We start from the raw sequence: 13809 nt of genomic DNA, 5'->3' as shown, positions 1-13809 counted from the left end.
TGCGTCCACAGTAAAACGAATAAATAAAACAGGACAATTTCTGTCTAAATTTCTAAAAGCTTGTTCTTTATAATTACAGGATAATCTGCACAATGAGCTATTAAGAAGTTATTCTGTAATTTTACACATTAATTTCTTATAATTTAAGACCAAAAAGTTGTGCTGATGGATGACTTTCATTAACTAAAGCAGCACATCATTTATCATGCAAAAATAAATAAATAAATGAAAAATAATTGAGATGTACTGTTAAAATCCCACATGTCAGGGATTACATGCGCACTTAAACAACTTTACCGACAGAAAAGGGACGTTTCACTGGTCCAGCCCAGTTAAGATCTAAGCCCTGTTTTAAAAACATTAATAAAGGATTCTTAACTATTATTAATATTAACTAAATCACTAAAACCAAAGGCACAAGGAAGAGTAGTGGATTAGTGTGAATAATTCATATAGAATTATTTACTAGCTTTAAACTGTATTTGGAGGCAAAGAGTGACCATGAAAATATTAACCTCTAGCAGTGCTGCAGTGATGTGCTTGCTTATGAGTATTTTTAAGTGAGCATATATTTACCTGGGCCCCCTCATTTCTAGCTCATAGCTATGCACAGAGTCAGACTCCTTTGACAGTGTTTGATGTTGAACCCTGCGCATCATGGGATACTGATGCACTGAGGAATTTGTTTGGGAAGTGTTGTGGAAGGGTGGAGGTTTGTTTCCAGTTTCACTGTCCCAGTCGTCCACTGCACTGTCATGGTCATCAAAAGCTGGGTGGAAGACAACAAAAACACAGTAAAGAATAAGATCATGTCCACCCTCTGCAGAATGCTGCCTGCACTTAGAGCACAGCCAAACAATGAAAATATCTGAGTAAATGGCTCCCTCTTGGGGTAACAGGCATGTATTACAAAGTGAAGGAAGTTAAAGCCCAAAATGATGGGAAATGATGGGATATGTTTGCTAGAAAACATATCAAAGTGCCACATAACAAAACAACATGCCAACAAATGAGGGACTCGCATTTTATATTTTGACCAAAAGAATTCAAGATTTTTAAATTTCATTTACAGCAATCGTAAAGAATAAAGAGCTAACATGCAGTGGTACTTGTTTTCAGTAGGCACCATCCATACCATGCAGTCATAGACAGAAAATACAAGTGACAGAGGGGAGGAAACACCGCCATACGTACTCTGTTGGTCACTCCATCCAAAATAACTCCAACTGCCTGGTGGCATGGAGGCAAAAATTAAACTTTGTTACTGCAGAACGAAGCCAGTAAGTGTTACTGATGATGGCCGAATGAGAGTGTAACATGGTACTGAACACATCCAAAGAGAGATGGATGAGAACTACGTGAAGAAATGCGGTGAAGACGAAAATGAAGTAATGTGATGACTGAGTTAAATCACACAAAAACAACAAAACAGAAAAAAGTATTTACAGTCAGTAAGTTCATATCCGTGTACAAGTAACTACAAATTTATACTTTATTATTTTATACTTTGACTACTTATTATTATCAGGCGGTGAAACGGCTTCACACCCAAAATCCAGCAGAATTTCTCACAGTAGCTGAAAATTATATCTCCGCTCATCTTACACAGAGTGAGATGACTTTGTCCAAATCAAAGTGAAAGTTTAATACTTACAGCACTGGGAAGGCACAGATGGCATTCTTCTTCTCTGGCCCTCATCTTGTGATGGATACTGCAAAGATTAAACAAAACATAGAGGAGAATTAGAAGCATTAAGATATCAAAGAAATGCCTTTATTGGAATATGGGCTTGTCACTGCAGTTCCTATAAACCCCCTGCTACTGTTTCCCATGTTATGTCAGTAGGTGGAAGCAGAGCAGCAAAACAAAGTGCCACGTCACTGAGAAGCCCACACAGTGTGAAACAATATGATATTAAAGCACACAGAGTTTGTAGATAAAAACTCAAGCATCAATTACTCAATATCTCTAACAGCTGATTAATATATAACACAGTAACAGGAAAACAGAATATGCAGTGAAGTTACCTCATTATGTATCCGCTCCAGTTTGCTGGTCCAGTACTGAGCCTCGTCTTCGGGAATGTCTGGATAAACGTATGGGACAGAAGAAATATGGAGTGAGTTAAAATAGTGACAGGCGATTACAAGGTGGTGAAAAAGAACGTGTGGAAGAAATACAGGTGCATGGAAAAGGGGGAATTTAGGTTTAAATACATAACGGGAGATGACAGAATATGAGGCAAAGTGCAGAAAGAAATGAAGGACCATTTCTTTAGCTCCACCCTTCCATCATTTGCCACTCCTCCATGCTCCCTGCCCCATCCCATCCTATTCTGTCTGCAGGTTGATGAGGTTCCCTTTCAGGGGCCTAAAGGTTCTTCCCAAAGAAAAGGGAGTAGCAGAAGAAAAAAACTTAAGCATAAGAGGAAATGTGAAAGAGCAGTCGTCTCTGCTGTGGTTCCCCAAGAAAAAATAACCAAATAATATTTCAGCTTATGTTTCAGCAAAATCTTGTACAAGCAGATTTATGGCCATACTATCGAGAAAATTATCTAGATCCTCATACTCATATATACTCATATTTCATGCCTGGGTTTCTAAATGTTAATTTTTATCAAAATAATTTTAAATGTTAGTAACTGGGTAATTGCCTTGTAGATGATATCACACTCATTGGCTGCAAAAACATATCTTTAAACTAAATTCTATTCATCTGAAATTGAATCATCAATCGGACTTCAATCTATGAACAAACTACAGGCGATAGCTTTAAAATATATGATGCATGAGATTCATTTCACAAAGTCTGTCAATCTGTGCCAAAACAGTAAAATCATTACAGAAAACCTGTTAGACCACAGCTAGAATTCAAAGAAATGCGTCAGTGTGGCTCTTTGGCTTAACCATTGTTCAGTGGTATAGCGGCTCAGGGGTGATGCCTTTTCTTAAGAAGAAAGCTGTTAAACGGTGATTCAGACTTTGCACAATGACTTTTCTGCAGAATACAGTTAAAATTCCAACAATTACACCTTTCTTCTCTGCACTTTCAAACTTTGCAGACCAGTTTTCACCCACAAGCTGAGTGTGCGTTACAAGAATGTTGAATTAGCCATGATCAGGACCTGGTGGCAATTTTATGTTTGTTGGATGTAAAAGAAAGTGGATTACTAGATTACTCTGAAAACGAAGAAACATTGTCAGACAGGATTTGAATTTCATCTTCCATTATCCACATTCACTTGGCAAGGCGAAAAATCTGCAGAGCTACCTGGTGTGGCGACAACAGAGTAGCTGAAAGTAGCTTTATAACAATTCAATCAAGCAGTGAAAAGGTCACAAAATCCCAGCACTGTAATTCACATATGTCTGGTCAATGTTCAAGTATCAATGCAAACTGCAGCAGTCAAGTTTCAGTCAGTGCTGCAGCAGGTTTCACATGTCTGCTTCACCTCACATCCCTGCATCTCACCCCGCGGCCTCCCCTCAGCTCAAGCTGTCTCACCGAGCAGCTGTGCGTTACGATTTAAAAACTTTGAGGCATTTGTCAATGTGTTTTCTAGATGATATGTTGTGCTAACTGATGAAAAATAGAACTAATCACTGATTAGAACCTACGTTGTTAATTGCAGGTCACATACCTTCTCCTGTTTTTGAGGATTTATCAAAAATAGAAACTCTCCATCTTTTTTTAAGTTGAGCAGACATGAACCACAGTTCCACTGTTGACAAACAGTGAAGGTGGACGGAAAATGGCAGCTCAAGAAGACACACTTCAGACAGCTTCTTGAGATTAATAGCTTGCAGAGGAAACAAACTGTTCCACAGTTACGTTGCTATTTCAGTCAGAACACTGATAGTGGGGAAAAAATTATTTCCATTTGCAGTAATTTACATTCGTATTTACGGCTCTGTTTAGAGCACACATTCCTGCTGTCCAGTGTGCACACGTGGAAGTGTGGAGGCAGCAAAACCCCAGCATAGAGCAGAGCTCAGTGACAACAGATATGATGTTAATTGGGTTACATGCAGCACTGGGAGGAGGAGGTGGGTAACAATGCGGTCTGCAGATGCAGAACTACTGTGGGCATGCTAACATCAAAAGTGCCCCATATATGAAATCTACCAGCTGGATGGTCACAACAGGATCAACTGCTGATCTGCCAGCTTTGCTTGGTGACTGCACTCCAGAAATAAAAACAGCAATTAGGACAACAGCAGAGCACGCACTCCAGCCACTGCTGTGTTTTTCCCTTTTAAATACATCAATTCAAATTATCCTAAACTGCACAAAAATGTACTATCTTGAAAAATGAGAGGCAAGCAAATATTACCAAGCACAATTCTTCACCTCAACTCTTCCATGGAAGAGGAATAAAAATAGAGGACTGAGGAATATTTAGGAGTGAAATGTTACAGTGAATAAATCTTTCATAAAAACTTTATGAAGCCTAATGGTTCTTCCACAAGTTCTGATATATGAGGGATTCTACAGGAAGTCTTAGAGGATACAACATGGCACAAGTAAAACTCCAAACAGCTATATTTAGTGCAATGTTTAGAGTCTAACCACTCTGAAAGATCTCACATGTTGCTAAGCTGTGGATAGTTGTTATGTTCAGGTTTTATTTTGAAGTTAAAATGCTTTAAATAGTTATTATCTTCAAAATTTTAATTGTTATTGCTCTCACCCAGCATAGATTTTCTTAACCACTGATTTAACTTAGAACAGACAACGACACGATGTCACATCCACAAATATGGCCGATTCAGAATCACCGGTGAGCCTAACGCATATATCTTTGGACACAAAAAGATAAGTTTTCTTTTGTGAGAAAATGTGTTTGCACAAATATACAGACCGAAGGGCAACTCAAAGCGAGTGTCCATCAGCACTTGGTGCGGAGTTGGGTTGGTGGTGCCGCAGATCTCATCCTCCCTCATTAACACCTCAGAGTCCAAAGACGTCCACTCTCCTGGTCCCTCCTAGAAGACAGAAAAGCAGATGCAAAAAGAAAGGTAGTCAGGAGAGAGCCAGGAAGACTAAAACAAAGAACAATGCCAAACATCTGCTTTGTGGGAAACAGCATCAGCAGAATAATGGAGGGTGCAGGAGGGCTTATTAGGAATATCATCCACTGAACCTGAGCAAAGATGAAAAGATGAGGAACAACACTGGCAGTTCAGATGTTGAAAAAAAGAAAAAAGAAGGTGAGTGTATGCTGTGCTTCATACTTAGACGCCAAACATTGAGGCTACATTATTAATGACTACACAGGAGCTGCTGCCTCGCTTTAAAACTGCAGAAAAAGTAATGAGGTCTACAGGCGAGATCGGCCTGCCCACAGTCCGACAAAATGACTTAGCCAATGCTTCACCTGTGAGAGGGCTTTTTAAGACTAAGCTAAAAGGGAAAGATGGAGATTTAATAAGTAAGCACTGCTTGGCAGATGGTGTGTGTGTGTTTACTTTAAGGGCTGTTGCTAGCATAAGTAGCCTGAGCTGCAGATACACCAGATCTAATTTAACTGTAATGGTAAAAACCAGTGTAACCATCTGTTCAGTTCAAATATAATCAGATACAAATAATAACCCTAACCCCAAAATTACTAAATTAAAACTTTATCAGTAGCTTTGTTGTGGTGTGTGATCAGTTGCATCTTGTTGGGTTCAATTATGCTTGAGGTGTGTCCCGCTGTGGCAGATTCACTGACCGATTAAACTGTTTGGACCACAGCTGACTGGAAGCTACACTTCCAGTTGGCAGTTGACTGATCAAATATTTCAAATTATGCTTAAACTGATTCATGCTTTGCAGTATTTATTTGAATAAAACCTGATCTCTACAATAACCGCAAAAGAACCAAGGCATTCACAGACGGGAGAGCATCAAGTCTGCTTTATCAGGTATAAGAAGTACTAAAAAGAGCAGCAAGTGTGTAAAAATAACAATCAAGTTCCCATTTGTATGTTGAAACAGGTCCTGGTTGTTATAGTCAGTCTTGCTGTTCACACAGGCCATTAAAAAGCAAAGTCCACAATAATTCTGTGGAAGTGTGAGGCTATCAAATCAAGAAAATGTTTTCTTTTGTGTCAACTAAGGGGCACAAACTAATGCACGAACCATGGCCACGGCTCATTTATGTTTAATGCCGAAACCTAACAAGTGAGTCAGAGTGAAAGAGAGCAAACAAAAACAAAAAAGGTCTCAATGGGACGCAAACCAGGGTCTCCTGGTTGAAAAGCCCGACACTTAAATCCCCCGACCCAAACCTTCCAATGCAGATTTTGCATGTGTTTAAAATGGAGCTGTTATCTCTCAATATTTGTGCAGACAGGGTGTCAGGGCGCTCACTCCAAAGGACGCCTTTCACTCAATGCTGACATGCTGGAAGTAACTGACAGAACAGCGCTATTACAGCATGCTCCTCGACGGGGAAGGTTTATTTTAGAACAAACCATTAAGCATTGATTAACTTTGAAAAACGAGTAATTTTATTTGACTTATACCTTAAACTTTGCATATTGAAATTAAACTGAAACCATGAATATGTGCTCATAGTTCATGTGCAGAACTCTGCGTCTAGTGACATAACCAGGTGATGTTGTTTTAAGCCCTTCGTGTCCACATGCATGTGAGGACAAAGAGATTAAAGGGTGTGTTACCTCGTCAGACTGTCGAATGGAGCTGAGGGGTATCAGCGCCGTGCCGATCATCGTGTCCCAGATCAAACCTTTGTTCCACAGCTCCACCACCAGCCCGGACTCTAGATGACTGATCTCACTGGGAAAAAGACAAACACATCACCTATATTACAGTCAAAGTTAAAAGCTCTGTACCAGTGTATTAGCCATAGAGATTATTAACTAGAACACGTCTGTGTAGTTGTTCAGGTGGCAAACTGCTGTGAGTGACCTCTGGTCACCAGCTTCAAAACAAAGACGCACAACTGTTCTGCAGGTTTGAGAACATTTGCAAACACACTCAGGTTCATAATAGAACATTATTAATATATAACTTTGGTGGGAAATCACATCCTTCACTTTTCTCTTTGTACCGTTGTTGCACACTGATGTGACTGTCAATCACTGCCGTGTATAAACAAAGTAGGAGGTGTTGTCTCGCTCTGAATTTGTCGAGCTGTCGTATAAACTCCACGCAGTCTTTGGTGATGTCTCGTATGACTTTATTACAAATGTGAGAGCCGTGGAAATCAAAATGAGGCAGGGATGAATATAGGGCCTTATGCTGAAGAACCCAGAGTTTACAACTTGATTTATCAAATATCACAAAAAAAAAGAACACAATTTCACACAATTAGCTACAACAATCGTCACGATTTGTGACAAATGGACATCAATAAAAGTGATAATGAAGATTTAGAAGATGGTAGTGAGACCTGTTACGATTTATGGTTTGAAGATGGGAACAGTGAGAAAAAGGAGGCAGGGGTGGAGGGGAAAGATGTCCAGATTTTAGAATAGAATTGAATAGAATAGCCCTTTATTGTCATTTTGAATGTACAATTAAATTGTAGGTGCTCCACAACAAGTGTGCTGGAATAAAATATAAATAGCAGACAGTAGGAATAAATGGCAAACAGGATCCTGTCCACCAGGATGAATAAGAGATGAGTGCATCAGAGGGAGCGCTCAGGATGAGAAGTTAGGAGACAAAGTTAGGAGGCAAGGCTGAAATGGTGTGGACATGTGCAGAGGATGGACAGTGGATCTGTGAGACAAAGGGTGTTGAATCTGGAGCTGCCAGGCAGGAGGAAAAGAGGAAGCCCTCAGTGTATATTCATGGAAGTAGTGGAGGAAGACATGCTGAGTGGTGCGGTGACCCCTGAAAAGAGCAGCTGCAACAAACATCCCAATACGCTTCATCAAGGGATTAAAGACAATCCCAAGTTCAGTTACATCAAACATCTATTATACTGTAGTCAAAAGAAGACTGTCATGTCCATCCATTCATTTATCCAATTCAGGGTTGCATGGACGCCGGAGCCGTCATAGGATGAGAGGCGGAGTGCACCCTGGACCAGACTGCTGCAGGGCTAATGCAGAGAAACAACCATTCACACCAAGGGCTACATTAGAATCAGCAGTTAACCTAACGCCACTACACGCATCTCTTTGGATTACGGGGAAGAGGCCGGAGAGAATCCACACAAACACGGGGTGAACATGGAAACTCCAAAAAAATCCAGATGGTGGATTTGAGCCCGTGCTCTGCTACCCACCACACCACTCCGCTGCCCATGCCAACGGTCATTTCCATCTGTAGCAATTCATCTGTGGCACATCTGTGTTCAGAGCATACCTGCCTTCCCTTTAATATTATATGACTTTCACAAATTGGGTGCACAGAAACTGACTGGTTAATCCATCAGCTGATGCAGGCCGACACTGAGATCAGCTGACCCGCTAAGCTTGTCTCTGAGCTCAATTCTGTGGCCTACCTGACTTAATGCTACCCTCACTTAGTGCTTACTTGTTATTTGTCTAATAACAACTTAAATAATTAGTGATTATGACACAACAGTTGTTTGGTTCAAGGCTTATCATTATATACTCTGTGTGTGCCACTAACCTCAGCACACTGCAGTACCGCTCTCCTCCCAGCAGGTCTGTAAGTGGGCCAGTATTATCTCAAAGAAGCGAGGCTGAAGGGTGACAGCCGTCTTTTTCTGACAGATCTTTTAAAAAAAAGAAGACGGCAGCCAAACCGTCTCCGCTCCTCATCTGCATATTCATATTCACAGTCCCATTCATATTCATCTTGCCTCAGTTTAGCTGTCAGTCATCCAAGATGACTCTTCACAGCTGGGATGATGGAGAGAAGAGGGTGTGTGGGAGATGCTATGTGAAAAGTTTGCACTTGTGTACGTGTGTGTGCTTGCTGCCTGATGAAGGAAAGTCAAACCAAAATGGTGATGTTCCTAAATGTTAGCATGGTTAATATTAAACACTGATGTGTTTTTGGCGGTTTGCTATTCCAACTATGTAAAACAGCGCCATTAATGACGCTCTCATTGAGGAAAGCAAAATGACAGCAGAGGCCAGAGACCAGGTCGATGGAAAATTCTGACTTTTATCTGTGAATTTTAAACAGCAGGAATCAATTCAGCTCCACAATATAACTGACACACAAAAACATTCTGCACATATTAAATCTTTCACATCATGGATGCTCGTAAATGTAAACATATAAACACAATGTTTGTTGACCATTTGTCATGAATAAGAAAACATTGATGACATTAAAATGTTCTTTTTTTTTTCCTTATTTTCACTTGTAATGTATGTGATACAAAAATAATGTTTTAATGAGTTCATTATATGCAGAAAACCAAATAAAATGATTAATACCTTGTTTGGTCTTTTATTAAATCAATTCAATTCAAATGTATTTACTAGGGCTGCAACGATACACAAAATTCACGGTTCGATATTTTTTCGATACAAAAAAATGTTCATGCCTTTTTAATTTGTCATTTATTAAAATTATAAATATATATTTTAACTCAAAAGTACAGTTTTTAAATGTAATGTTGCTGAAACAACAAAGTAATAAAATACTAAATCTATCTGATGGAGAAATCCCTCATCTTTGGAAAAGAGAGTTTATTACAGAGAAATGTCTCTTTCCAAAATAAAAGCTATACTATACGCTTCTTCTGGGCTATATTCTCAGCAGCATATTAAACATATCAGGTCCCCATAAGGAGAATCCTGTGCTAACGGCTGTCTAAATGACTCGGGTAAAGTTTGTAGCATGCTGCTTGTTGTTTTTGTCTGCTTCCACTTGTCTTTGCACTAGGATGATGTCAGAGTAAATGTGCAGTCATATTCGTTGTGTTCCCACTAGTGCTGTCAGCCTTAATCTGAAATGACGTTAACGCCACAACACGGCAAATCTCCGTTAACGAGCTACCGCGGATCGCCCCGTGCGTGGGGCTGGACGGCGTCAACACGTTAACGAGCTAACTGCGCTAACACACTAGTTCCCACCAATTGAGCATTGCGTGGCACATCCGACATACTGTTTTACTTTTGTCCACGACGCGCTTACCTTCAGGGTCATGCTTCACATGAAAACCAAAATAGTTCCAAAGGCCAGATCTGAATGAGGGTGGGGGAGGTTCAATTCTGTCTTGCTAGCTTGCCCTGCGCTCAGTGAATCTGCGTTCGACTACTCCGCCTAGGCTGCACTGTCAAGCGCAGATCCACTGAGCGCTCAACACAGACAGCATCGTCAGAAGGAAAGTTGATAAAATAAATTAAAAATTTTGTATTGTTCATACATATGCGTACAGAACCGAAAGCACTGTATCGAACGGTTCAATATCGATACGAGTATCGTTGCACCCCTAGCATTTACATAGCAGCAAACTACAACAGCAGTAAGGTGAAGACCCTACAATAATAAAGAGAAAGCCCCAACAAATGGAGCAAGCACTTGGTGACAGCTGGAAGGAAAAACTCCCTTTTAACAGGAAGAAACCTCTGGCGGAACCAAAGACATGCTGCTGAAGATGGCCACAGATGTGACGTGTATAAACACAGTGAGTGGAAAAAGGTGAGTGAAGAAGAAACAGTGCATCATGGGAATCCCCCAGGAGACTAGACCTATTGCAGCGTAACTAAGGAAGGATCCAGGGTCACATGATCCAGCCCTAACTCTAGCTGTGTCCCAAAACGTAGGCTTCATCCTCCTGAGGCGGCATTTGTAGACCGATTACGTCACAGCGATGCGACGAAGGCTGTCCCAATTCATAGACTCCTCCGAATCCGGCCGACAAATGCGTCCTTCTTTTCCCCAGATTTGAAGGATGGGTCAGGTGTATCCTTTGTGGCCATCCATATCCCAGAATTCATAGCACGGCCCAGCCAGTTCCAGTTTCCCCACAATGGCAGCCACTATTAAGTTTCAGCTGGGTTTTCACACAGCTGAATAACCATCAAACAGAAAACTGATTGAACAGAAGTGTGAGACGGTCGAGAATTTACGGCAGTATCCTGTTATATTTTAAATAGCAAGGAGCAGACGGCTGAGTTAACTACACCAAGACAGCAGTGATGCACATCTGAAGGTTAGACCGTCCCATTTCACAGCCTCGCACTTGCGGCCTTCTCAGTCTTCGAAGGACCCAGCCCACGTAGACCACGAAGGCCGGTTCTCCGAAGGATGCGGCCTAGGTTTTGGGACACATCTTATGTGCTTTAGCAAAAAGGAAAGTCTAATCTTGAAAGTAGAGAGGGTGTCTATCTCCCAAATTCAAACTGGGAGCTGCTTCCACAGAACTTCTGCTCTTTTGACTTTCCCAGTCTCCCTTGTTTGTAGCCAAAGTGCAAAAACACCATTTGGACATTTTCTGGGTTTTTCAGCCACGCTATTGAAGCGATCTGTTCTTGGCAGATTGTGTAATTTTCGAAGGTCCAAAAAGATGAAGGTGAACTCGACTAATGGCAAGTAATGCATTGCATAACGAGAGAGTCAGCTCTGGATCAACGGGCTTAAAGAAAGGGGAAAAAAACAAAACCAAAAAACAAAAGTACCTCATGATCTGCTCATTTTAATCTGAGGGATTATTTATTTGATACCATATAATCCAAATGTTAGAAATAAGTCTGACGTTGCCCTTCTGTGAAGCCTGTCTCCAAACTATGTGACTCATAGCTCAGATGTGTGTTTGTGTGCGTGTACATGTGCCTTAGGTTTACATCTGGCTCTGGCATATGCCCTCCATCAAAGCCCATCCATTATTGAGGGAATGGTTTGTGGTAAAAGGGAATGAAACGTATTTTTAACACTCAGATGGGAGTGCGTACATGTGCAGGGATGTCTTTGAGTTCAGTTTCTGACAGAAGAGACAGAAACTGAAAAAACAGAAAGGCCAGAGAGGATGTGTAAGTATGTATTTTTACTGAGCATAATGCTTGATGGAAATTATGTCCTGTGAGGGAGAGACCGGAGCACCGGAGAATAACGGATAAAGTCAGTGGTGAAGCAGCTTTTTATGTGTTCCTGTGAGAAAAGCTTTACACAAGCTGCTCCTCCAGCTACGAATCAGTGCTCCTGCTCAAATTTACAAAACATTTTCCCTTTATTTGACATCACCTGCACAAATCAAAACACTTTTTAATGCACTCTAAGAAAACTGCTCAAATATCCAACTACTGCTTTCTTTAAAGCCAGACGTGGGTGGAAAATACTCTTTCTAATAAACAACACCACTGAGACAAACGTTAGATGAGTGCAAAAGAGTGAAGGAAAAGGTTACGATCAGAAAGATGTTGATCAGTCCTGATATTATAACTTGATAAAATCGGTGGCCAAAGACTAATAAGGGTTGATGTGAAAAGACGGAAAGGTTGCCCTTTTTTGATAGTTAAACACTTAATTGACAGAGAACTTGAAGGAAAGGCCACACACGTGGGCAAGGAATCGAAACAAATCTATTTTATGTGCGCGTTGTCTTACACTAAGGGGGTTTCAGATTGAAGAGAAAAATGTGAAAGCTGCTGTTTTCAGGAGGAAATGATGGGATAAAGCATAAGCTCCATGTGGCATCCTGTTACACATCCCTTCAAACCCCTGTAACTTTAAAAGTCAACTTTTACTGAAGCCGCCTTCACAGCAGACCTCTGAACTGTGCCAATCATGAGATCTAGATTTAAGCGAGTGGGCAAGTCAGACTAAATGAAACAGCCAGATTCAGCAAAGAGCCAAAGCAAGCAGAGACATACTGAAAAAGGAAATGGAGACAAAGAAGCTAAGCCACTCCCACTTACCTGTGATAAAAGAAAAGAAAGACAAGAGCAAACCGAGCTGGAGAGTTGAAATCCTCACATGCATGAGGAGAGGCCAACAGGCTAAGTCTCATGAGTCTGTTTAGAGGCATCAACATTCAACTGCTTATCGTCTCATATACCAGCCCACCAAGCAGCCATCACACATATTTAACAGATCAGACACGACACAAAGAACGAAGGAGGCTAAGATCGCACAAGACAGTTAGTGATAGCCGAAGGAAAAATATTAGACTTTGCAATAAGATGTTAGACAGACGCTTTCAGCAGAAGAAAACAAACTCAATTTACAAACAACAAGAAAAAAATGTCATAAATAATGCAAATGTGACCTCTCAAATACCCAACTGAGCATCTGTTCGTACATAGCCTGATGACTACGAGTCATTTGGTAAGTATGTATACTTTTTACATATCATAGATTGCTTGTGTGTGTTGAGATTGAGAGGCAGTGCTGGAGGTTCACGAATCACCTTTAAACTGCTGCTTTATTGTGATCTCCCTCTATTTCTCTCTCACACGCACACCCGCCTCATTTTTCCTCTCATCTCCAAGAAAATGTGTATTTTCTAAGCCAAACTTCATTACAGCTCACCCTGGTCCTGATGGAGCAACATCCTGATCATTTTGCCATCACCGTATCTACAGCAGAGCTAAAAAATAAAGAAAAATCTTCCTGGAGGAAATAAATGGCTTAAATTAGAATCTCTAAAATTTAGAAAATTGCTGCAGCAGTGATGTGTAAAATTGGTTCCTCTTGAGTTTTCGACAGCAGCTTTTTATGGGAACATGTATTCCTGTGTAGAAGGAGGCCCGTTTGTGTGACTGGTGCTCATCAGGGGTTTGCCCTAAATCTCTGAAAGGCTTAGGTCGTGTCTGTGGACAGAGATGTTTTAATACTTTCAAACTGTACTGTCGAGGCCGTCATCTGTGCATAATTTTTGAGTCTGTTTTCTTTTTAGGACAAATTTCAGAAGTTAATGTAAACATTCA

General features: G+C 40.7%; 1 protein-coding gene across 1 annotated transcript in view; it reads right to left on the bottom strand.

Annotated features, from left to right (window-relative positions):
* Positions 1-13809, bottom strand: part of unc13ba (unc-13 homolog Ba (C. elegans)) — a 184722-nt gene that overhangs the window by 133959 nt on the left and 36954 nt on the right. The window contains exons 4-9 of the mRNA XM_086315494.1: positions 6667-6784; positions 4863-4986; positions 2029-2087; positions 1655-1712; positions 1195-1230; positions 577-769 (exon numbers count right to left, since the gene is read on the bottom strand). Of these exons, the coding sequence (XP_086171620.1) occupies positions 577-769; positions 1195-1230; positions 1655-1712; positions 2029-2087; positions 4863-4986; positions 6667-6784 (588 nt within the window). The remainder of the gene's footprint in view (positions 1-576; positions 770-1194; positions 1231-1654; positions 1713-2028; positions 2088-4862; positions 4987-6666; positions 6785-13809) is intronic.

Source organism: Aulonocara sp. 'chitande type north' Nkhata Bay, linkage group LG12, assembly GCF_057382095.1.
Source record: "Aulonocara sp. 'chitande type north' Nkhata Bay isolate Kocher_YH1m ecotype deep benthic linkage group LG12, A_spYH_male_GT1.1, whole genome shotgun sequence".
In the NCBI taxonomy this organism is placed as follows: Eukaryota; Metazoa; Chordata; class Actinopteri; order Cichliformes; family Cichlidae; genus Aulonocara; species Aulonocara sp. 'chitande type north' Nkhata Bay.
Note: the sequence above shows the minus strand (reverse complement) of the source record. Positions and strands in the feature narration are given on the sequence as shown.